Source organism: Aspergillus tanneri (assembly GCF_003426965.1).
Source record: "Aspergillus tanneri strain NIH1004 chromosome Unknown AapTan_1_pilon_pilon_pilon, whole genome shotgun sequence".
NCBI classification, from domain to species: domain Eukaryota; kingdom Fungi; phylum Ascomycota; class Eurotiomycetes; order Eurotiales; family Aspergillaceae; genus Aspergillus; species Aspergillus tanneri.
In genome coordinates this window covers 3,847,140-3,871,227 of record NW_022984628.1, presented here as the reverse complement: position 1 = coordinate 3,871,227, position 24,088 = coordinate 3,847,140, and the positions used below count along the sequence as shown (strand labels likewise).

General features: G+C 48.7%; 9 protein-coding genes across 9 annotated transcripts; 4 read left to right on the top strand and 5 right to left on the bottom strand.

The window, feature by feature from the left end:
* Nucleotides 1–1,293: 1,293 nt before the first annotated feature.
* Nucleotides 1,294–3,345, bottom strand: ATNIH1004_003269 (uncharacterized protein; the record flags this gene model as incomplete). Its single annotated transcript, XM_033567948.1, has 6 exons — nucleotides 1,294–1,334; nucleotides 1,391–2,248; nucleotides 2,710–2,834; nucleotides 2,895–2,969; nucleotides 3,187–3,210; nucleotides 3,272–3,345. The coding sequence occupies 6 exons, from the start codon at nucleotides 3,343–3,345 to the stop codon at nucleotides 1,294–1,296; spliced, it is 1,197 nt and encodes a 398-aa protein (XP_033429943.1).
* Nucleotides 3,346–3,647: 302 nt separating this feature from the next.
* ATNIH1004_003268 (putative DNA repair protein rad9) lies at nucleotides 3,648–5,339 on the top strand (the record flags this gene model as incomplete). The annotated part of the gene is made up of 7 exons (XM_033567947.1): nucleotides 3,648–3,761; nucleotides 3,814–3,972; nucleotides 4,035–4,170; nucleotides 4,237–4,452; nucleotides 4,514–5,088; nucleotides 5,144–5,266; nucleotides 5,313–5,339. 7 exons carry the CDS (start codon nucleotides 3,648–3,650, stop codon nucleotides 5,337–5,339), a joined length of 1,350 nt encoding a protein of 449 aa, XP_033429942.1.
* A 120-nt stretch (nucleotides 5,340–5,459) lies between these two features.
* Nucleotides 5,460–6,602, bottom strand: ATNIH1004_003267 (RCC1 domain-containing protein; the record flags this gene model as incomplete). The annotated part of the gene is made up of 1 exon (XM_033567946.1): nucleotides 5,460–6,602. One exon carries the CDS (start codon nucleotides 6,600–6,602, stop codon nucleotides 5,460–5,462), a length of 1,143 nt encoding a protein of 380 aa, XP_033429941.1.
* A 414-nt stretch (nucleotides 6,603–7,016) lies between these two features.
* ATNIH1004_003266 (putative MFS phosphate transporter) lies at nucleotides 7,017–9,229 on the bottom strand (the record flags this gene model as incomplete). The annotated part of the gene is made up of 4 exons (XM_033567945.1): nucleotides 7,017–8,386; nucleotides 8,455–8,597; nucleotides 8,671–8,838; nucleotides 8,907–9,229. 4 exons carry the CDS (start codon nucleotides 9,227–9,229, stop codon nucleotides 7,017–7,019), a joined length of 2,004 nt encoding a protein of 667 aa, XP_033429940.1.
* Nucleotides 9,230–13,824: 4,595 nt separating this feature from the next.
* Nucleotides 13,825–14,733, top strand: ATNIH1004_003265 (SUR7/PalI family protein; the record flags this gene model as incomplete). Its single annotated transcript, XM_033567944.1, has 3 exons — nucleotides 13,825–13,941; nucleotides 13,992–14,366; nucleotides 14,452–14,733. The coding sequence occupies 3 exons, from the start codon at nucleotides 13,825–13,827 to the stop codon at nucleotides 14,731–14,733; spliced, it is 774 nt and encodes a 257-aa protein (XP_033429939.1).
* Nucleotides 14,734–15,887: 1,154 nt separating this feature from the next.
* On the top strand, nucleotides 15,888–17,054 carry ATNIH1004_003264 (mannitol-1-phosphate 5-dehydrogenase; the record flags this gene model as incomplete). Its single annotated transcript, XM_033567943.1, has 1 exon — nucleotides 15,888–17,054. One exon carries the CDS (start codon nucleotides 15,888–15,890, stop codon nucleotides 17,052–17,054), a length of 1,167 nt encoding a protein of 388 aa, XP_033429938.1.
* Nucleotides 17,055–17,402: 348 nt separating this feature from the next.
* ATNIH1004_003263 (enoyl-CoA hydratase/isomerase family protein) lies at nucleotides 17,403–18,251 on the bottom strand (the record flags this gene model as incomplete). The annotated part of the gene is made up of 2 exons (XM_033567942.1): nucleotides 17,403–18,001; nucleotides 18,161–18,251. The coding sequence occupies 2 exons, from the start codon at nucleotides 18,249–18,251 to the stop codon at nucleotides 17,403–17,405; spliced, it is 690 nt and encodes a 229-aa protein (XP_033429937.1).
* Nucleotides 18,252–18,713: 462 nt separating this feature from the next.
* Nucleotides 18,714–20,414, bottom strand: adaB (chromatin-binding transcription regulator ADA2; the record flags this gene model as incomplete). Its single annotated transcript, XM_033567941.1, has 3 exons — nucleotides 18,714–18,782; nucleotides 18,835–20,229; nucleotides 20,322–20,414. The coding sequence occupies 3 exons, from the start codon at nucleotides 20,412–20,414 to the stop codon at nucleotides 18,714–18,716; spliced, it is 1,557 nt and encodes a 518-aa protein (XP_033429936.1).
* A 984-nt stretch (nucleotides 20,415–21,398) lies between these two features.
* ATNIH1004_003261 (serine/threonine-protein kinase) lies at nucleotides 21,399–23,605 on the top strand (the record flags this gene model as incomplete). Its single annotated transcript, XM_033567940.1, has 5 exons — nucleotides 21,399–21,420; nucleotides 21,521–21,664; nucleotides 21,745–22,926; nucleotides 22,982–23,346; nucleotides 23,408–23,605. The coding sequence occupies 5 exons, from the start codon at nucleotides 21,399–21,401 to the stop codon at nucleotides 23,603–23,605; spliced, it is 1,911 nt and encodes a 636-aa protein (XP_033429935.1).
* Nucleotides 23,606–24,088: the final 483 nt, after the last annotated feature.

Here is a 24,088-nt window from a genome sequence, read left to right as displayed (position 1 = left end):
AATTTTCTGGTCATAAAATTGGAGAATCATCGTCGCTTCCTTTTGTGCCTGCTTCTCTTTGGAGGAGGATTCCGGCATCCCAGTCATCTGGAGTTGTTCCCTATGCTGCTGGGTCCTGTGGTGTGTTGGCCTCTTAGGTCCCTTGGTTGAGCGCTCTCCTGCGCGGTGGATTTTGCTGCGATGATCCAGGACTTAAACGGCCGCCATGGTGCACGCTGCTCGGCTTCGATGGCTTCAAGTCTTGTGGCTTGCTCATCAACTCCGAGCATGATGTCTTTATGGTCCTTAAACAACCTCTCGCCCATCTTGTTTGTTTCCAAAGAGGTGCCCGCCACTGAGCGGAGATTCAAGGGTGGCTGAAGACGACGCTTGCTTCATATTTTCTTTTGCAGTTTGAGTTTTGCCTTTGTTTGGCGCGTAGAAGGATTAGCTTACAATTATATCCACCCTCTAGCGAAGCGTTTAATTTAACTCGTGAAACTGAGAAGAGTGTGGCAGAATACTTCGGCTGGATTTTTAAGTTATCAATGAAGGTATATACATATAATACCAAGATAGAGCTCACAAAGAGCCAATGGAGCTTTTTTTGGCTGAATGGTATTTGCCATGCCAACAGATAATAAAAATAGGTTTAGAGATTTGCTTCACTGAGGTTGGTTGTTTGATAGAGGTTGACGACGACGATGATGATAGAAAGATGAAGAGAAATTTAAAAAGGATTACAATCACTCGGGGGTAGAAGGGGATTTTAAAGGAAGGCCGAGCATACCTAGCAGTGAAGACCAGATAGATGGGGAAGGAATCGCCATGAACAATAAGGAAAGAATGTCCAACCCAGGAGTCAAAGCTTGATACTGGAAAGAAAACTCAGCATTTACCTTGGTTGCTATTGTGAATACTCAAAGATTTGGTTAATGCGTGATACTTGCTCTCTATCATTAACTAACTCTTTTTAATAGGTCTTTACATTGAAGGAACCTTGGACGGCACTGTATTCAAAGTTGCTGATATACTGCCACATTATATTATTGAATAGAAAAATAAGGATCTACTAGATATATGTTCTTCTACTGTTGTGAAAGAGCTCTGCTTGCAAAATTTAGGTACTGCAAACCTATTAACTTGATATGTCTTCTGCCATTCAGATTAATTCAACTACTATGTTTTCTGAGCACATTAAGAGCCAAGAAGAGGCTTCCTTGCCTTGGATGAAGACCCTGATTAAGAATTATTCACCCTAAATAATTACCATTACTATTGCAGTCTTACTAGTCGAGCTCCATTCAGTGCAAATTACTCCGACATTTCAGCCGAGTCCATATCACTATACTCCTCTGAACACAGGCCATCAGCTTTTTACGCCCTAAGGTGTTTAAGGCATGGGACTAACCTTGTGCAAGACCAAAATCAAACGATCCATCCAAGCTATTCCTCAAATTCTCACGAATCAAATTCTGTGCCTCTTCCGTGATATTTGCGTCCGTAGTCGCATTCAAAATAGACAGGCTAAATCCCCGATTGCCAGGTCCCAAACGAGAAATGAAGTCGAGAATGCCTCGGGATGTGAATTCGCTAAGTGCGTGGATGACAAGGCTCTGAAGATTTGGTAGACACAGGAAAGCGTTCCAGATATCGTCATTAAAGAAGTCACCACTGATCCAGAGCCTCTCCAGATGAGGGAGAAATGGGGTTAGAACGGTAATATGATTGATCGTAAAACAGTCGGAGATGTCTTTGAGTTCAAGTTCGTGAAGGTTATTCAGTCGGATGATCCCTTGGACAAGCGCTTCATTATCTACAGGAAATTCGCTTGCCTCTCCACGGAGGTACAAATTCCGCAATGTCTGTTGACTGGCAAGAGCTTCGTAGAAAGCACCACTCCCAGCCATCGTGTGTGCCTCCAGTGAGAGACTGGATAGATGAGGGCCTTCATGAGTTAGGACCTGCGATAACAGATTCGAGTCATCAACGAATCTTCTAAGAGAAAGCCGCCGCAAAGCCTTACAACTGCGTATCCAGTCAGCAACACGGGTGACGGTGGAATAGAACTCTTCGGTTCGTGGTGCTGGAATTGAATCTGTCAATACTAAGACCTCCAGCACCGGCGGCGCAGTCAATGAAGGCAGTTTAGCAATTGCCTCAATGGAGAGACTTGTTAGCTTCAATTCCCTCAAGGAATTCAAGTGTGACCCTAGAGCTTCTATTGAACGAGGGCCCAGGTGAGAGTAGCTGAAAACTTCAAAATACTCTAGAGTATTGGGGCTTAGTTCGTTCAGGAATGTCTCACAATCTGTCTCCGCAGTTCTGGGCGGTATATTTGGCCTGGTCACGGTGAGAAATCATGTCTTGTAGAAGGTTAAGGTAACATACCATCCATATATTGTGAGCTGTTTGAAGTTGGAACAATGACGCCGGATTTTATCACCAGCATGATCCACCAGAGAGCTCCCTGACCAGACAGATAGGGTTTGTAACAAAGGTAATCGTTCGAGCCAATCAGCTAGCACTGAAGATGGAACTGGATTTTTCAGTCAGAAAGATTTGGATGGAAATGGATTGTTTTGTATGCGTAATTAGGACCAAACCTACTGTTACAGGACATTCCCCGAATAGACGTTGCTTTCTCCACGATTGCTGCGACGTATCAGCCTATGTGTTGCTTTTAAACAGATGCAGCTTTATATGTCCTAGAATGGAAGTTGCACCTACCTCCACCAAGCCTGGTCATTAACCATTCATTGTCAGGGGATATCCTGGTTGAGCGAAGCCGTTTATTCCCTTTGGACGCATAGTCATGGGACAAGAAATCTAGTACCTCTGGAGCAAAGAAATCACTGCACCCAGTTAGAAAGAGACGACGGCATCATTAAAACTACAGAGTATACTAGGCTTACTCTCTGATCTTGCCGGTAAATCCTGGATCTCTGAGGAGATCGTACATGTCATCGAGATCCAAGTAGCGGATGTAACTATAATACGGGAGATAAGTTTGGTGAAAAGTAGAGAGTATTATCGAGTGCCACATAAGGGCCCATTTTCGAATGATAGTGTCCTGCTGACTTCTGATATTGGCCAGTGTAATCGCCGTTCTTCGACTCCTGAGTTGCTCGTCTTCTGTTCCTCCGCTTCTTACAGGCGAGGTATGGTAGAGCCTAGCATTTAATATCAGCAGACAAGGCACAATACCAGTAAATTAAGAAGTCCTCCTCACTTGTACAGAGATGTCAATGCATGCTCAGTGAAGCACCTCGATGAAATGGCACATTGATACAAGCTGTTGTAGTCCTTCTCATCACCGAGGATATCCAGAATCATATAGAGAACATCACCAGCTAGGGCGAACATCATTCTCCCTGGGAGAGTTCACTAGTCGTAAACTCAATATATCACATTTACTATGAGCCCCTTGACATTCGCGAGTATCGATGTGATACTGTCCTGTGATGTTTAGAGGGTGCTGGAGAAGGCAGCGCCTTAATTAACCTCCAAGTGTGTTATGTAAGCCGCGTCGGGGACGTGAACAAGGAACGGCCCCAAGTCTCCGTAGACAGACTGCTTTCCTACTCAAGTCCCACTTGTTGCTCATGGCATAGTTGACCTAGCCTCCGAAGAGGGAGTAAGGTATTTTGTTTGATTGCAGAAGAGCCATGACGAGCTTGTCATTTGCACTCGCCCCCGAGGCATTAATCCAGTTTCATGAAGCATTGATATGCTTAGCCAAGTTTGATGAAACCGTCGTCATTGAGGCTGAATACGAACTTGTGGGTAAATCTTGTATAACAGGAACGCATACATGACTGACAGTTAGTCAAGCTCCGCGTGAGCGTTCTCAATACCGCAAAGACAACCTACGCTGCATTTGCTCTATCAGCAGAAAGTTTTTTTCAAGATTACTCTTTTGGCATATTCAGGGACGCCAATACATCCAGGACAACAGGCTCAAATAAATTTTGCTGCCAAGTATATCTCAAAGTAAGGCGAAACTCAGACTCGGTTATCACCGTCCTTCTCTCCCGGCTAATATTGAAGCGTAGGCTTTGCTCTCTGTATTCAAGGGTAGGGCGCATGGACGAAACAAGGACACCGCAGTCGAGCGTTGCGAGGTTGATCTATATGAAGATGTTGAAACCGCGGAATGCAGACTAATAATTAAAATGATATGCGGGCTTGGTAAGTGTTTGTTCCATGCAACTCCCTTGTTCTTCTTTGCTTTCGAGACCTGATCCTCTACGATAGGAGTCTTAAAATCCTACAAGCTTACTTATGAACCAACCACTGCTCAACACGCCATTTTTGATCGAACCAAAACGATCAATCAGTGGAATATAGAAGCAAGATTTTTGAAGGAGATTACCGACCACTTTAGCCCATCTGCAGAGCTTCTAGACATCTATTCTGAATCCGGCAAAGTCATCTTCACAAGCTTCACAACAAAAATCACAGAAGGGAAAGGTATGATGTTCCAAGAGTCTACAATAATCCACACATGACGATGCTAACTGACTGCTCGTAGAAATTCTAAAGCAGCCAGTTCACACTTCAGTTGCTTTTGACAAGAAAGACTTCGAGCATTTCCTTGCCGAAGACAGCCTCCATATTGTTATTAGTCTAAAGGATTTCAAGGCAGTTATAGCACACGCGGATACATCAGGTGTAATGATCACTGCCCGATACACTCGCCCTTGTCGGCCACTGCAACTCGCATATGACTTCAGGGGTGTGAGGGCTGAGTTTACTTTGATGACAAGGGGCGACCCAGATGTGGGTGACGTTCCTAACTCTTCTGGTGTGGCTGAGTTGTCTGCGAGGCAAACACCTGCTCCTGTACAATCTAACACTAGTAATGGAACCGCCGCGGGTTCGACACAAATGCCTCCGCCTCCTCCTCCTCGTACTCGATCTATACGCCCTCTTACCGGTTCTTCTGCCCGCAATACGCAGCAAGCGCAAACCGAGAGCCAGCAGCCCCCCGCGTCGATCAATCTTGATAGTTTGTTTGTTCCAGCGGACGACGATAGACAATGGGATGTTCCAGACGAAAGCGAGGAGACTGAAGATATTCTCGGTTGGGATGCAATGGCCGACCAGGTTTGTATTCCATGAAGACGTATCGCCCGTGAAATTTCGCTAATGGAAGCTTCAGGATAACGCCAGCCTTGGTCTGCGTTTGCGGGAGACTGAGCCCAGTATGAATTATCAAGATGATCAACCAGCAATGGATCAAGAAGAAGAGATGGGGATCCCTCCAACACAACGTATCTCACAGGTAGGATGATCCCATCTGTTTTGATGGGCAAGCTGACGTTCCATAGCTTCACGGTCTTGGTCTTTTTGACTGAGCTAGACAGTTCCACACTCTAACCACAGGCTACCCTGTAGAAAACTGTCGCCGCTGAAAAGGCCATTGGCACTGGGCAAAGCATCTGATGGTATGACTTATACCCCTTAATTGATGTACATCACCTGCTGGTAATGATCCAACTGGTCGCACAACCTGCGCCGATCTCAACTACTGCGGCATCCCCTTCACCTGGCAATGGGATCTGTCTGTATTCCCCTTTAACATTTCCTTGTGTGTCGGTACTAGGACCGCAATTGCCATGTTCTCCCCAGCCAAAAGCCACAACACTCCGATCGCCCAGAAGAGCAAGCGCGTGTTCACTTCCAACAGCGATTCTCCTAGATTTCGGTAGATCGGCAGGGGGAAGCTGACCGCGATCATTTCGACCCCAAGAGACAACAGAAGAATCTCTCTGATGTACATAGATGCCATGCCAACTAGCAAATACACCACGATACCCCATCAAGAAATCTCCTGCAGGAGGAATACCAGACAGAATATTCCACCTGTCCCCAAATGCCCCAAGAACAGCAATTTCTCCTATGGCTTGATTTCCAGTCACAACCGTAAATTCACGACCACAAGTAGCCCCCGTTGCGTAGAAAGGCACATTGTTTATCTTCAACGGCGTCCATACAATTTTATGTTCCGCGGCAGAGTCTCCAAGTTGACCTTTCCTTGCCCCACCCCACCCATACACCTCCCCACTTGAGAGAACAGCAATGGTATGTCCCATGCCGCTCGAAATCGACACAATCTTCGCCCCTGGTGGGGGGAAATCCGGAATCCTCTTCGGCACAGTGGTCTGTACGCATCCCGGACCGAGTCCCAGTTCCCCCTTCGCTCCTGATCCAAGCACAAACACAGCGTCGGCTTCATCTGCACCGCGGAATGGGACTAGAAACGTGCCCTCCCACGTTGCTGAGACGTCCTTGAAAGTATCATACGAATGCCCAGTCGAGGTGTCATCGATAATCACCCGCCGAAATCTGAGCAGTGATCTGTGGGACGTGTTTTGGCCGCATCTCCCATCCTCGTTACACCCTGTGGCGTACACGGTTCTATCAGCGAACAATATAAGTGTGTGGTTCCCTCCTGCGGTAATACGTAGAACATCATTTGGTGATTTATCGCCATCACCTAAAGATGAAGATTTCTGTTCTTGCTCGTCAAACAAACATCTTGTTGGGACAGAGACATCTTCAATGTGCCCAATGCCTAATTGGCCGGATCCGTTTGAGCCGAATGCAAGCAGTGGCATTCTATATTGGTTATCAATCTAGCCACTGTCCTGTATTGCTCTTCGATTGTTGGAATACTTGTAGTCTACATTAACGCTCGCACTGACCGCCTATTGTGTCACCGCCTACTGTGTATGATCATGATCGGCCGGTGTTTTGATGGAAAGCGGTCTACCATATCTGTTCATGACGTCATCATGTTCTACTGCTACCGGGGACGATCGAATGTAGTCAATCTGGTGTAATGCAACATTAATCTTATTCTATATGCACGGCGTTGGGTATTCACATCCTGTATACAAGACATTCCTCAAGAAGAAGACTGAGATAAAAATGCACATGAAAGAGGGGCGCAAGACAACATCCAAAAGCGTCCCACAGAAATAGAAAGACGGAAAACTATTTAGTGGAAAAGGGTATCAAAATTGTCAGACTTATTTTTCTGACTTCTCGTTGAAAGACTCGGACGAATCCCCATCCTGCGCTGCGGGAGGAAGGGCGAAATTATCCGACTTAGCGTTCTGCTCCATCGGGCGGAACATCGGGCTAGTGCGATGGAAGTAGGAGTGGACATGGCCTTCCAAAAGATCTTCGTCAGTGTCCAACTCAAGTTCCTCGCCATTATCCTTCTCGGCAATCTTGCGCGACATCGCAGCTTCCCACTCGGCACGGTACTCCTCAACTTTTCGCCTATAATCCAGCTCAGCGTTGTAGAACTTGCCCTTGCCGGTAATCCGTTCCCAGAGAGAAAGGTGTTTGGGGTGGACAGCAGGGCCATGATATTCGTGCTCACGGCCCTCGCGAATGTACGCCCAGCGTCGTTCTTGTTCCTTCAAATCCAGCCCAGTAGTGTCGGGGAGGAAGACGAAGGTCAGGATCACACCAGCAAGGCCGAACCAGGGTACAACGTAGAACTTGGTTTGGGTATCGATGTAATTGTAGAGAACAGATGCCAGAAGTGCGCCCAATTTACCCGCGGCCGCGGAAAGACCGTGAGCGGTGGCACGAATAGGAGTCGGGAAGACCTCGGCGGCAACCAAGAAGGTCACCGAGTTAGGACCAAACTGGTTGAAAAAGGAGCTCAGGAAGTACATGGCCTGGAAGGCATGGATGTGCTCCGGCGCCTTGTAGTACTCGAAGTTAAAAGCAGGGACGATGAAAAGGATGAAGTCCATAAGGAATCCAATTATTTGCATCCACTTGCGGCCGTAGAGCTTGTTGTCAATTAGGAACGAAGCAAGGTAGTAGCCAACAAGCGACACGCCAACGTTGACCAGATTCCAAAGCCAGGTTGGCATAATGGAGTTGGAAGCTGGGCTGATGACCTTGATAAACTCGGACTGGAAAAGCTTGTTGCCATAGAAGAAGACATCATTGGCAAACCAGCCACCAGCAGTGGCCAAGATACGGAAGCCAAAATGCTTAAATGTCAACCGAAGGGAATCCATGTCGTAACCAGTAACAGAGGCCTTCTTCTTAGCGGCTGCCAACTGCTTGCTGGCAGCCTTCATGTGGTAGGCACGGTAGTAGACCAGCCACAACGTGCCAACAGCGGGGACGGCGAATGAGACACGGTATGTCCATTGTGCGGATACGGTCGAGTATGGAGGGTTGCCACTGCCATGATGGAAGCACAACAGTAAAATAATGAGCAGGACCTGGTTGAAGAACTGGCCCCAGCCCTGCATTAGGAAGGCGCTAGTGACTTTTCTGCCACGGTGTAGACGATCTTCTTTAGTCGACACTTTTCCGGAACCAACGGCATTTTCCATGCCACTAGTGGCGGTCATGGGATATTCTCCTCCTGAAAAGGCGCTGTTAGATATAATTCATAAAGCACACAATCCTGCCCACACATTGGGTGCCACTTACCAACACCAATGCCGTAGAAGAACAATGACCAAGCGTAGCAAATCACCCAGCCATTCTGGGTAACGCCCCAAGCCGCAGTGAGCATCAGCAAACCGATGAACATGATAGTAGCATCTTGAATAAGACCCCATCGTCGGCCAATCCTAATTGCCGCATTAGACAACAATATTCAGTGGGGAGGGCCAAGCCTCTCGGCCAGCTTGAGGGGTATAGTACCAATCACCCAGAATTCCGACCAAGATTTGTCCCACTATAATACCGACGATCTCGAGATACTCGATGGCATCCAGCCAACGGGGATTGCATATCTCCTTATCGTGCCAACACGACTTGAAGGCAGCTTGGAAAAGGGGCTTCAGATTTCCGATAGAAAAGAGAACGTAACTGGGCGAACATGATTCATTAGCTTCTCCGGTTCTCCAAAATGGGGTCTAGGACACTTGACCACCTACCCTTCCAGACCCAGGCCTGCACCAGGAAGCACCATGTTCCGAAAATAGTGTGAAATGGGGGACAGGGGATCCTGCTTGGTCATCTCCCAGATCGAGCGCAGCTCACGCTTGGCTTCGCCAGCATCGTAAGAGCCAACGAACTTGATCCGCTTGATGATAGACAGGTCCGCCCAGTAGGTTCCGTCCGGGGTGTAACTGTCATCCGGACGAATGAGAGCGTCGAAAGCCCCCTTCTCATGAACATCCATATCCATGATCTCGAGAGGATCATGGGTCCCTGACATATCTGGCCCATGAGGAGCACGAGGGCCAAAGTCGGTCATCTTGTGGTCAACCGCAGAAACTCTGGACAGCCGATAATCAGATGGCTGATCTTGGCTTCCGTGTTGAAAGGTTTAGAGGCGGCTGGTACGCTCTTGGTATCCCTCAGGATGACCGTAGTCGAGGATTGATTGCGAGGGCGTCACACACGATGTCAGCCAAGTCGGACAAGGTTGGGTGTCAACTTATATGAAAGATGAGCAAGGTCGGAGAAAATCTCTGGGCAGAGAAAGAAGTTGAGCCAGCAGGTCTGCCCGGCCCAGGCACATGGCGAAATTCTGTCTTTTGATAAGTCGAGGCAGGTGTGGTTAGATCGAGCGGAGAGCCGGGTTCCACGACCAGAGGAATCTGTCAGTGGTAGTTGGCGGACGAGTAACTCCATTGCCCAGCCAGGTAGCAGGAGCCACAATGACCGGACTGTGTTAGTGATGGCATAATGGCGACTCTCATTTGCCAGTCGTGGGTTCCATCTGGATGGAGAAGGGTGGTTCATACCGGAATTGTCAATTTTTTTTCTTTTTTTGCCTTTTTTTTTTTTTTTTTCTTTTATCCTTTTTGTCCTTTTTTTGCCATCCCCCACTGTTTTCCTAGTGCAGGCGGCGGAACCGGTCATTACAAGTGCGGAAAGCGGGACAGTGGAAAGAGCGAGTCTCAGCCAGGCGGGGGGGCAAACTTCCGCTGCCGGCCAATGATTGACACACGTGGCGGCAGAATCACAGCACGATGGCCAGCACCGCCTTCTTGATCTAGACCGCCGCTGATCCAGTAGCCAATCAACGTCACCTTTGCTGCACGAGCTCACCCGCTCAGCCTAGGAGAAACGAGTGTGCGTCGAGAAAGTCTGTTGTGTTCACCAATTCATCCTCGGGCATACATGCTGTACAACAGCTTATCTATTTTCTCCGGGGATATTTATGGATCTCCGAAAAATACTGTCGTGTGAGATGACAATCCACGGTGACCGGCCCGGCCAAACGTCTGGGCTACTAGTAGCGGTATGTTGTAAGGTAGTATCAAGTCCGGTCTTTCCCATGGTTGGACGCACGTACATACTACCAATAACTTTGGCGCATACAGTCTTGCCCATCCTGGATATAGTAGGCCTCGACTACAGAGTACCTACGCGGTAGTCTCATTGTCGTGCAACCTGGTACGACATCCAGCACAAGGGCTCACCTTTCCACGACTGCCAGTCATACTAGAACAATTAACATCGCTGACGGGCCGAAACTTGTGGTTCAAAACCTACTTGTTTAACACTGGAAGGCTGGAATGCGGCCGGTGATATGGCAGTTCAGTGTGGGGATCAAGCAGCAACCAGTTAATTTATGTTCTGGCGTCACGTTTGTCGGGGTGATGCCGGGGATTTCCTATAATCGTAAGCGTGGAGGATCGGATATTGCCCGCCAGGTATTCCCAACTACATTACTACTACGTCCTAGCGATAGTTAGTTTACCTATCAAGAGCAAAGTATATTTAGATTAGGATTGGCTCTACTCTATACTTAGGTTAATAATGAAGTTCCTGTTTGTTGGTGTTCCAAGTTCACCATACTTCATAGTGTACCCACTTGGCTGCCACATGGACTCCAGAGTACTCCGTCTAAGGCAAGGGGGGTGTATGTAGTCAGCGCCATCCAATCATCATATTGATATATTAAAATGAAGTAGACAACGTCCTAATTCTTATCCCACGCATTCAGTGCTGCAAGTCAAACCTGGTGTCAAACGATATAGAGCCTTGAGTGCAGAGCCCGGAGTGATGGCCCCTTCTAGGTAGTCCGAATGAAATACGTATGTTCCAATTAGTCGAACGGCTTAATTATATTCTCAACCCGACCGATTTCAATACCATCGTCTGAGCTGCCATTTCCCCAGTATGCTCGATTTATGGCATGGTTTCACCGGGCAAGCGCATTGGGTATCATATTAACTCCGTAGTTCTTACTCGGGTAGATCAACTGATCGTAAGTACAGTCTCGAAGCCCAAAACCCTGGTTCTTATCTAAACTAACTTTAACTCCTCAACACCCTTACTTTCTTGGATATTGCTTAGCGAGGCTTGATATTGCTTGTGGCTGGACCCATTTACTAGCCGGGGTGTGAAAACCAAAGGCAGAGGACAACACAAGCGGACGATTCAGCAGGCGCCAGGCATTGGTCAGTTTGACTGGAGAGTTATTAATTACAGGCCGTGGCTCACAACTCGGTTAACTCCTAATGTGTTTACCGAGTCAACTCGAGCAGTCTATAGGAGATCCCAATTACCGGATTGGTGAGACGAACATGCATGTTCCCTGCATGGGACGAACTGGAGATTTTGTTGGCCGCATGACAGTCACCACCTGTGGCCGATGCGGTTGATAATTAATTACTTTGTATTTTTATTTTTAGATGAAATGTGTTTGCCTTCAACAAGAAATGGAGAAGTTACTGCCGACACATCCAAGGCCCCCCTTACTTCTCTACGAGGACTCTTGGATTTGTTGTCTCTCAAGAAGAGATGGGCAAACTCAATAATAAAGTTGCCTGGCATACTGGAGTATGATGGTGTTCTGTGTAACCTTGTCAGCTGTCTCCTGTGCATGAACTGGCACCCCCGCTTTATGTCCCTCCAGCTGAGACCACTTCCAGTAACTGTTTGTTCATCTTTCCCAAAAACTATACGAAGAGCTTGCAGACACTAACCATTCAGACTCCTACTGAGCAACCCTCTCACCATCAGATCAACCAATACCCGATGAGCTATGTCGAGCGGATTGGTCTGTATACAGCCAGGTGTTAGAGAGTTTAACACATACAATAAGTGAGTTCGACTTCCAGTATTTTCTTTTCAAGTTGCTCTGGGTTATTAAAATATAAAGGAATGTCTGCTATTGCCTTCTGAAGCTTTTGCTTGTCTAAGGCCTTTGTAAGTACTTTTCAAGTCCTGATGATTAGGTGAGATTGGCGAAGACTGTTCTAATTCCATCTCTTTTTTATTTTCAGTGCCCACTGTTACCATATTTTTCAGAATATATTATGCTTTCAGCAGAAGTTTGTGTCAGCCAAGCTAATGAAAATCATCTGAAAAGCACACCAAAGGCAGAAGTGTTCGATTAGACGAGAAAATGCAACATGAAGCAGAATCTGGCTGCCTTTGACGGTAGGTGATGTGTACTGCTGGGTACCTAAATGTGACCACAATAGAGTTGTTGTGTTTAGGCTATGCATATTACACTAAGCTAAATATAGTAGTAACTTAATCCAAGTAGTTTTTCTGGATGAAATTCGGTTGCCTTTAATAAAAAGAGATAGCGAGGTTGCCTGATTCCAGCGCAGGCATCCTAGTCCATTACTTCACTACGATAACTATCAATTAACAGGCTTGATCAGAAATAGGTCTTCGCAGATGGCCACTTAAATAATTCATGGGAAAATTTAATGTAGCGCAGCACGATTTGGGTAAGCTGAAGGCTGTGCTACTTTAGAAATAATAGATATTACTTTACTATCTATTGTATATTGGGACATTGGCTTCGTCGACAGTTATCTGAAAATAACATAGTCATGTCCTGATCAACATATACCCATACTATCCTAGTTGCAAGTGGTATGAAAAGCTCCAAATGTCATATAAGATCGACTGAATACTGGTATCTGCCATATTTCTCTCAGGTTTAACAATGTAGAGCATGTGTAAAAATAGCGAAGTCCAAGAGAACGAGGTAGTACATGGCAAATTTCACCTCTGTAGATACAGGTGAGTATCTTTCTGGTGATAGGACATTGTCAAAACTATGCTCATAATGAAATATGTCAGAATATGTCCAGCCAGATATTACGATTCATCAATAAATTTATCGATATATAGGAAAGCGAAATAGCGACACGCCGCTTCGATCCTCCCAACTGTCTAATTAGATATGAAGCTTATCTATACAAACAGATAATTAATGCTAACTGATAATATATAACACTCATACTAGTACTAGGCTTTAACAGATTAATATCAATGCACAGTCAAGAGTCGAAGTAAAACTGAATGTACATTTTTACAGTTTAGTGAACCGAGGGGAGTTAATATTTAACTCTACAAGCTACTGTTAATCACAGCTTCTTAAACTCAATCATCCAAACTTTGAGCTATTTATAAAGCACGATTGCACAGAGAATTTGATTCTATATAGCACATTATAAAGTGCATATCGTCTATTATGCGAGACCATCAGCCTCCCATTCCTAAGCCGGAAATACAAGCAAGCATGCTAGGTCAAGGCTGGGATGAACATTCCTCAAACCAGTGGGGCAAGAAACAGCATTCTTTCCAAGAAATCAAAGATACAAGCATTCCTACCATTGTATCCCATGGTTTATTAACCAATTGCATGTTTCGTTAACTGCAACAAGCATTGCACTTAAAGTGGCCCACGTGCTCCTAGGAGTGCGTGGTATTTTTACAATTTCTGCCACTTGAATATTGATTCCGGCCATCCGAAGGAATGGCACGGACGCAGAGAAGAGATTTATGTATAGGCACGTTTCTTCAGGCTATCATGCTTGTCAAACTTACGACCGATGTTGTGTTTGGAGTGAGGACCCTCGCAACAGCTGCAAGATGAGTTGGGTCAACTTGCTCCCCATGGTTACTGCGTTTGTGGCCTTTATCCTAAGCATATTATGTCTCTTCGCTGGGACCCAGACAAATCTGCTTGGCGCAGTGGATATCTTTACAGTTAGTCAACCCTGTGAACAGATCTATTGTAATGCTAATGCGGGTGCTAGCTGTATACACCAACAGTCGGAAAGCACAAGGGTGCGAATGACTTTTACTCCATGCATGTGATGTCCCACTGTGAGGGGGTCAGGGAAGAGGAGAAGAACCATGTTAAGAACTGCTCCAAACGCTCCATGCTCTTCTCGTTTAATCCATCAAAAGTACTGTCGGAGGAGACGGGGAACACTTCGCCATCTGACTTGGGATGGCCCCGTGCCATCACTGAGGACTTTCATGCCTTCAGCGTCACCAGCCAAAGTTTGGGAGTGTTTTACTGCATAGGACTGGGATTCGCGGGGTTAGTGATCCTGGAGAGGCTGTGGTCAGTTATCCTTCGGGGGAGAGGGAGGCAGCTGTCGGTAATAGAGCTTGTTTTGTTGTTGGTAAGTGGTTGAACTACCATTCTTTACACCCCAGGAACACTGTGACGGAACCCGGATACTGACATGCAACTCCCGTCCTACACAGCTCAGCTTCGTCATGATCAGCATTGCATCCATTATCACGACGGTCATCGCATTCCAGTTTGTGAACTTGATCAATTACCATGGGGAAGAAGCAGGTGTAACGGCCAAGTATGGAAGCCAATTTTTGGCCATGACGTGGGCTGCCGCCGGGCTGTTGATGGTGGGCAGTGTGACGAGTTTGGCCGATGTGTTGCTGTGTCGAAGCCGAGTCGAAACAGGACGGGGATTCCTTAAATCAGAGCTTGTAATCGGGGATGACCGTTCGGTGAGGTCAAGGGAATGATAACTCGGGATGAAACCAAGGGGGCCCGAATGGAAAGGAAGAGAAAAGGATAGAAAGACACAGAAGGACGGGAAGGGCATCAGGGGGTAAAAGTATAGAAAAAAACCACAATCATTGACCCACCGACGTGCAATTCTACGACCATTCATTGTCGAGGGCGTTTATTCGATCGATTTCTAGCCAGTACCTACCACTTCCAACGGGCTTCGTTCTTCTGACTCCGTAGTCGAGACCCTGGCAGCGCTCGTGGGCAAAGACATGGCGCAGAAAAAAAATTGGGTCATCCGTCGGTCGGCGACGTCACGGGTGGAGTCGATGGGCATTGCTCATCAAATAATGAGACTGCATTGCTCACGGTCGCAAACAAAGATCGTGACTACGACGGATTCGAGGGTGGGTCAGTACTCAGTAGTTGATCTACCTGGTGGAGACGAACATGTTATCATAATGACAGTCCTTGAGAATTGAATCGGGCCATACAATATCTCGTAGTTGGAAGAGCTTTGTTAGTCTATGGACACAATAGATGCATTGTCTTGTAGGATCTTACGCGGGATCCGACGCATTTCTTGTCAGAGTCAGTAGGACAGAATTGTCAAGGGCATCGGCCCCTTGAGGCGCGGAATTACCCGGATTGCATGGTGGCTGAATTGAATGGACGATGTCAATCTGGTGATTTCATTCATCTCGTCCGGACGACAGATGCCCGCTTTTTGCCTTGGCCGCCGCATTCACTGACCGTTCATGCCCAATCGCATCGTGCCATTCCCACGATATCTGTGGTCACTGTCCACCTGTAGCCTAACTGGTACTGTCTATCCCATTCCATCCATCTATCCTATCCAGTCCAGTCTGGCCCTGAAACCCCTCCCCCACTTCCTCTTCATCATCGTTTCTGCGTCTTTCCATCCACTGTCGGTGCCTTCCCTTTCCCCCCTGTCTTGGGCTTCATATAAACCCCCCTCTTTCCCCCACACCTTCTTCATTCTTGTTCCTTCTCTTTCACCATCCACTTCCACATCTTTTTTGATCCTTCCCAAGGATACCCCTTGTGCTTCCAACTGTCTTCATCTTCGATCATACAATATCCAAACATCCTCTATTGTCCTGAATCTCCTCTGCATCTTCCATTTGTGTTCATGGGGTTAACCGCCATGGGAAAGAAAGCAGTCCAGTTCGGCGGTGGTAACATCGGCCGTGGCTTCGTCGCTGAGTTTCTCCATGCGGCTGGCTACGAAGTTGTCTTTGTTGATGTTGTCGACAGTGTTATCTCTGCTCTGAATGATGCTCCGTCCTACACTGTGACCGAGATCAGTGAGGAAGGAGAAAACACCAAGACTATCACCAACTATCGTGCCATCAACTCCAAGACCCATGAGGGCGACGTTGTGCGCGAGATTGCCTCGGCGGACGTGGTGACGTGCGCTGTCGGCCCTAACATCCTCAAGTTCATCGCTCCTGTCATTGCCAAGGGCATTGATGCTCGCACCGAATCGAAACCTCTGGCCGTCATCGCCTGTGAGAATGCCATCGGCGCGACAGATACACTGCACGGGTTCATTAAGCAAAACACCAACCCTGACCGTCTTAGCACCCTCTCCTCACGGGCCCTGTTTGCCAACTCCGCCATTGACCGTATTGTTCCCAACCAGCCCCCCAACCACGGCCTGAACGTCCGCATCGAGAAGTTCTACGAATGGGCCGTCGACCAGACTCCCTTCAAGGACGTTGGTCACCCAGACATTCCGGCCATCCACTGGGTGGATCACCTGGAGCCTTACATTGAGCGGAAGCTTTTCACTGTGAACACCGGCCATGCCACGACCGCCTACTATGGCTATAAACGTGGGAAGAAGACCATCGCTGAGGCCCTTCGGGATCCGGAAATCCGGGATATCGTTCACAAAGTCCTCGACGAGACCGCATCGCTCATCGTCGCCAAGCATCCCATATCGGAGCAGGAGCAGAAGGAATACGTGAACACCATCATCAATCGATTTTCCAACCACTACCTTGAGGACCAGGTGGAGCGAGTGGGTCGTGCCCCAGTGCGCAAGCTGTCTCGCAAGGAACGGTTCATTGGCCCTGCATCGCAGCTCGCAGAACGCGGTATGAAGTTTGATCATTTGATTGGTGCTGCTGAGATGGCCCTCCGATTCCAGAATGTCTCCGGTGACGAGGAGAGTGTTGAACTTGCTCATGTGCTCAAGGACAGCTCGGCCGAAGAAGCCACCACTCAGCTGACCGGGCTGGAAAAGGATCACCCCTTGTATGCATCTGTGCTGGAGCGAGTGAGAACCGTTCAACAAGGAAGCAAATAGTCGAGCATTCGCAGCACGTCGTCACTTTTTCTTTTCATTTCTATCTAATCTTAGCAAGGGACATTCGCCAGTCTACGGTGAGGGGTCCGAGGTGATCACGGATGCGAAATGTCCACGAGACGTTTATAAAACGACGTTGAACAGCGTTAGTCGCAGGACGGCGTGTAAACCGCATGGGAAACGGTGAACGTATGGCGCGGACGGAGCATTGGGATCTCGGAACAGCGTGTACCTTAAAATGTCGACTTGGATGCAGGGCAGCCGAGTCTAATGAATTAATGATTATGGCATCTGATACGTCCAGCGTAGTGGTATTCTTTCGTAGACCCATCTGTATACCTCCCTTTCTCACAACTTACTATCCACCCATGCGGGGTTTCTCTTCTCGACGAAAGCGAGCAATCCCTCCTTGATATTCACGCCCTCATTCAGCCTCTTCGACCAGCCCTCGACCAGTAACCGACTTCCTTCCTCGGCACCCACTCCCTCCCATCCCAACTTCACCCCTTCACGACTCACAATCACCGCATCCGGACTATTCGCCGCAATTAATCCCGCGACCTCAATAGCCCTCGCCAGCAGCTGCTCCTCCTTCTCGACCACTTCATTCACTAACCCCCATTTCTCTGCCTCCTCCACCGACACCCGCCGTCCCGTCAACACCATCTCCATCGCTCGCTGTCGTCCCACGGTACGCACCACCCGTGGTAACGCCCCCGCGATCGCAACAACCCCACGCTGCACCTCGGGGAATCCAAAAAACGCCTTCCGGCTCGCTATCACCATGTCGGCGTTCACTGCCATCTCGCATCCACCCCCGAGACAGAGCCCGTTCACGGCGCAGATAATCGGCTTTTTGCCCCCACGGCGTGATAAGCCGCCGAATCCACTGGGGGGCAGAATGGGTCGTTTGGATGGGGTGGTGGATTGGGTTTGGGTGTTCCATTCTAGGATGGTTAGTTTTATCTGGATGTGTTGTGAATTGAAAGGTGGTAGATGGATTGATAGAATATATAATAGAGGGATAGAGAGAGAAAGAGAACCTTTCAAATCAGCCCCTGCGCAAAATGCCCGACCTTCCCCGGTTAATACACCCACACGAATACCGGGTTCATCATCCATCCATCCCCAGATCGAGTGCAGCTCTTCATGGCCGGTGGAATTGATGCAGTTGAGATCGCGCGGTCTGGTCAGCATAACGAGGAGGACGTGAGGTGTGGGGAAGCTAAGACGACAGTATTGAGGCGTTGGGGGTGGGGTTTGAAATGGCATTTTCATTCTTTGCTCGACTTGTCCTTTTGTCTCGTTATGTACAGGTTGGTTGGATATGCTGGCGGCTGTATGTTGATGAATTGGCAGTGTTGATAAAGTAAATGTAGGTCGGGGTTGAGCCGAGGGCCGAATGTGGAGAATATTGATTATGTGGGGGTATCAAGTATGGAGTACTCGGAGCAGATGAACTGTACATACCTACAAAGCATAAAACTTGAATATACGGATACAGACAGGTGCAAAAACAGTATTCAATCAATCGCGCTTGATACAGCTAGCCTATGCTCTAACTACATAGCCTCCCAGGTCTCTCGCAACGCCTACAACTCCTTCCGTCAATCAATAATGCTCATACATGAATATAAGAGACCCTCCAGTGAGGGCTAACTACGCCTTGTTGATCCAGCCACTGTGCACCATAAAGTCGTAGATCCGGCTGGTTTTGTTACTGTCGATCTGCACCATCTGTTAGCTAGATTGTGAGACCGAAATCCTCCGTGACACCTACTTTGCAGATGGTTCGTGCGTCTTTCTTCTTCAAGCTCCCCCCCTGCTTCATTGCTTCTTTCAACAGTGTCTCCTTGATCACGAGATACGGTTTCGGCTGGATATGAAGCACGTTGCACACTTCAATCTCCTCCTTGGTCAACAAGTGCAGGTCTGCCGCGCCATCGTTCTCCAACTTCCACGGTATCACCCCGTTCAGCGGCTGTACCACGAACTTGGTCTTGGTCGACTGAGGAGTGCTGAGCCCGTCCCCATTGCTGGCGAATGCCCGATCAAAATCGTTCAGCGGCGGATTGACGGGCTCCGGGGGCTTCGGAGTGCCAGATGCCTTCTGTAACCGCAGCGGGAGTTCCGGTGTTGTCAATTGATTGGCGGCAGATGGCTGCTCCGGAAGTTGCGACTGCTTCGGGCGTGTGCTGGCGAACCGATCGAAAGATCCTTGTGGCACGAGTTTCTGCGCACGTTGCTGCTTCTCTTGCTCGTATTTTTCTCCGCCCTTGAGGTCTCCGATTCCCATCTGTCGCCATTCCTGCAGCTGTGAAATCGCTAGCCGTAGGTTGTGCTCATATTCTAGGCCTTTATTGAACTCCTCAAAGTCATCATGGTTCATCATCCGAGCAAACGGTTTGCCCTTGTTTATAAGATCTCTCTCTTCTTTGGTGCGCTTCTTCTCCAACGCCGTGTTCTTCCGGTACTCGAGGAGAGCGTGCTCGAACAGGACCTTCTTCCGTTCCGTCCGAGCCGTAAGTCGGGAATTGTAAATGTCGACCACCGTCATCTTCAGTTCCATCTCGGCATCCGTTTCGCCGTTCGTAGTCCCCCCAGCGCCTGGCTCAAATGCCATGTGTTGCACCGCCTCTTCAGCATCATTCATGAACTCCGTCTCGAATTCCAACCGCCCAGGCATGTAACCCTGTACCTCATGGCATGCAGGTACACTGGCAGTTGGTTTCTGCTTCGGCGTGGTCGGGGGAGCCACCTTGGCCGCTTCCTTGCGCTCCTCGATGCGTCGCTTCTTTCGTGATTGGAATTCTTCCTTGGAGACCGAGTCGGAAAGTCGTGTATCATCGGGATCAGCGCGCTCTGGTAGCGGGAAATTCGGACTGTCCACATAGGTGCTAATGTAATGATCCCGGACTTCCTCCTTCGTCCGATAGCCACCAATGTGGTCCGCGATATCAGCCCACGATCCTAAGCCGTAGATATCGGCTCCCTCCAGTAGCAAAAGCTCCTCATCCGCCCCCCAGTCCCCCTGGAAAATGGGAACCGAATTCTGCTCAATCACTTGGTATGGATGCGTAGTCGGGTCGTGGTTCTTGGATTTCTCTCCAGCAGCAAAACAGGGAACGCAGAGGTCGTATTCATGACAAGCGGGATGGGCGCAGGAAACGCGGACCTGATGGGGGCTACAGTCAGACCTGTTCAAGACGGAGAAGAAGTAGATGCGCCATCGCCGGATGATCCACTCATCCATTGTCAGACGCTTACCGTTGAGGTTACATCCACAGAGCAAATATCACAGTGGTATTTCGTCCCAGCCTCCGTACCGCGCGAGGCGGTCTTCTTTCGAATTACACCCATCGATCGCGGAGCGCTCTCATCCTCCAGAATAGCCGGATCCGTCTCCACCACACACAAGCCCTCCAGGAAATACAGAGAGCTCTTGGCACTGATCTGACGAGAAGCACGAGGACAAAGGACGAGGTAAGTTGAGGAGAGGAGGTTGAGAAGGCGCAGGGATGTCTCCGCAGCAGGTACGCCAATAGAGTGACTGATCAATTACTCCACCACAGATCGAAGAGAACGCGTCTAAGCGTCGGGAAGGTTAGCGATAATATGCTGGGATTGTTTTCCGTGAAGTCCAGTCGCAGGTCACTCAACTTCGGTCGGTCGCGTAATCGCCAAATCCCGACCGTGGATGGCCGGGGAGCGGGCGGTGGCTCAGCCATTTTGAGGCTGGTGGATTCCTATTTTAGCTCATATTATGTAATCAAACTATGCACCGCCACCAGGGGAATATGCCTCAGGTCTGAATGTACTGCCGCAACGCTGAGGCACCCAGGCAGCAATGTTCCTGACCCAATCAGCGCGGCAGAAACGCCCCTCTCTGGCCGCCTTCTTTTCCCCTCTTCAGCCTCTGTTTGTTCGCCTTTCCTTTCGTTCTTCCATCAGCTTATCTTTCGGTCTCTCTCTCTCTCTCTCTTTCTCTTTGTCCAAACAACCCGGGTCGTTGGTTGGATTTTGTACCGACCCTGGTTGCTTCCAGTTCTCTGTTTGTCTGTCTGTCTGTCGTGTCTTCAGCGATCTATTCTCAGTTCTCCCTCGGATTTCCCTTCACTGTGGGTTGTAGACCGCTGTGGCTGTGACGGTCCTGCATCTCTGTCCGGCACCGGTTACTCCTATCAAGCCCTCTGCGGTTTAAAGAAAATCCTTGTTACTCTGGCTATATTCCCTCTCTTCTTTTCTTTCTATTTCCTGCTTTTTTATTAGCCTGTTCGGTTTAGCACATTGATACTTCATCCATTTCCTTTTCTCCCCCCTAGCGACCCCAAATCCGCCGCCATCATGTCGTGGAAACTCACCAAAAGTATGTTCAGTTGGTCTTCCCTCCCTTTACTATATATAATAGCCTGGGCTTGAGTCCATTCGTCATGTCGACTATTGACATGTCTCCTCTTATCCTGTAGAATTGAAGGAAACTCACCTTGCTCCTTTAACGCAAACCTTCGCGCGATCGTCCTCTACGTCCACCATCAAGGGTGACTCGGGCGAGGAGACCCCAGTGACATCCCAAACTCCGAGTGTGTCGACGACAAGCTCCAATGGAATCAGTGCGTTACTTCGCTCCCGCAGATGGCTCTTTTTGAGTCCCAAATATTACGAGACCGGCCCCTCTAACGTGTGACGCCAGGTGCTTCGGAATCGCTCGTTTCTCCCCCGGTGGCCCCTGTGAAGCCCGGTATCTTGATAGTCACCTTGCATGAAGGTCAAGGCTTCGCTCTATCACCACACTACCAGCAGATTTTCAACTCCCACTTCCAAAATAACAATGCCTACGCTGTACGCCCCAGTTCCTCTTCCTCCCACTCCACCCATTCGCAGGGGGCTTCATTTGTACATAGTGGTCGCCCTCAGTCGACCAGTGGAGGCATCAATGCTGCCCCCACGATCCACGGCCGGTATTCGACCAAATATCTTCCATACGCCTTGCTGGACTTCGAGAAGAACCAGGTTTTTGTCGACGCGGTTTCAGGATCGCCGGAGAACCCCCTATGGGCAGGAGACAACACGGCATTCAAGTTCGACGTGTCACGGAAGACAGAATTGAATGTACAATTGTATCTTCGAAACCCCGCAGCTCGGCCTGGTGCCGGTCGAAGCGAGGATATCTTCCTCGGTGCAGTAAAGGTTCATCCTCGCTTCGAGGAAGCCCAGCCTTACGTGGAGGACCCCAAACTCAGCAAGAAGGACAATCAAAAAGCGGCCGCGGCTCACGCGGAGCATGGGCGTCACTTGGGCCAGCTTGGTGCTGAATGGCTAGACCTTCAGTTTGGGACCGGCTCCATCAAGATTGGCGTTTCATTTGTCGAAAACAAGCAGCGCAGCCTGAAGTTGGAAGACTTCAAATTGCTGAAGGTCGTGGGCAAAGGTAGCTTCGGCAAAGTCATGCAGGTCATGAAAATGGATACGGGTCGAATCTACGCCCTCAAAACAATCCGCAAGGCGCATATCATTTCACGATCAGAAGTCACGCACACTCTTGCCGAGAGGTCAGTGCTTGCTCAGATCAACAACCCTTTCATCGTCCCTTTGAAGTTCTCCTTCCAGTCCCCCGAGAAACTGTACTTGGTTCTCGCTTTTGTGAACGGTGGTGAGTTGTTCCACCACCTTCAGCGGGAGCAGCGTTTCGATATCAACCGAGCTCGTTTCTACACCGCCGAACTTCTTTGTGCACTCGAATGTTTGCATGGTTTCAAGGTTATCTACCGTGATCTGAAACCTGAAAACATTCTTCTGGATTACACCGGACACATCGCTCTTTGTGACTTTGGCCTGTGCAAGTTGGATATGAAGGACGAAGACAGAACGAACAGTAAGGCAGCCTCTGACCATCGGTCCCGTTTTACCCCTACTAACGTGCCTAATAGCTTTCTGTGGAACTCCTGAGTATCTTGCCCCTGAGTTGCTACTTGGCAATGGATACACGAAAACCGTTGACTGGTGGACGCTTGGTGTCCTCCTCTACGAGATGCTGACGGGTCTTCCGCCATTCTATGACGAAAACACAAATGACATGTACCGAAAGATTTTGCAGGAACCCTTGACTTTCCCCAGTAGCGATGTCGTTCCCCCAGCCGCCCGGGATCTTCTGACGAGACTGCTCGACCGAGACCCGCAACGTCGACTGGGTGCCAACGGTGCTGCGGAGATCAAATCGCATCACTTCTTTGCTAACATTGATTGGCGCAAGCTGCTGCAGAGGAAGTATGAGCCAAGCTTCCGACCCAATGTGGTATGTTATCATGTCCCTCCCTTCCGTCTGCCCCTTTGGTCCTAACTAGCTGTCCTTGTAGCTGGATGCTCTTGATACGGGCAACTTCGACCGCGAATTTACGCAGGAGGCCCCTCAAGACTCTTACGTGGATGGGCCCGTCTTGTCCCAGACGATGCAGCAACAGTTTGAAGGCTGGTCTTACAACCGACCAGTTGCTGGTCTTGGAGATGCCGGCGGTAGTGTCAAGGACCCGTCTTTTGGGAGCATCCCCGAGTAAACAGCCTGCCGCAGCGAGTTGAAAACCTCCCTTACCAAAGATCGGGTGGTTCAAATTACAGAGATTGCTTGAAACGATTTCTCTTCGTGTTTAGCACTTGCTCTTGCATAGCCTGCTGCGTAGCCCGAGTTTTGTTTTCGTCTTTTTTCCTCTCTCTCCTTTCTTAGCACAAGGAGTATACGGTATCTGTGTTGGAATCCTTTGTGGCAGTGATCTCAACTGAGCGCTTTAAGTCTTCTTTTTACCTTTTTGTCTTCTGCATTTCAGGTACAATCATCAAGGCAGGTCCAAATCAGTCCGTTTGCATCCATTTTTTCCACGTGATTTTTGACAGTCAAGTCATTGCGTTCCCTGTTTCTGGCTGTCTCGTCCAACTCTCCAGAGGCGAATAAGAAAGGCGCCCATGGCAGTGGATTCATGTGCTCTATCACCTCAATATGTTAAAATCTGCGATACCTGGAAACTGGGTCTGTCTTTCTCTGT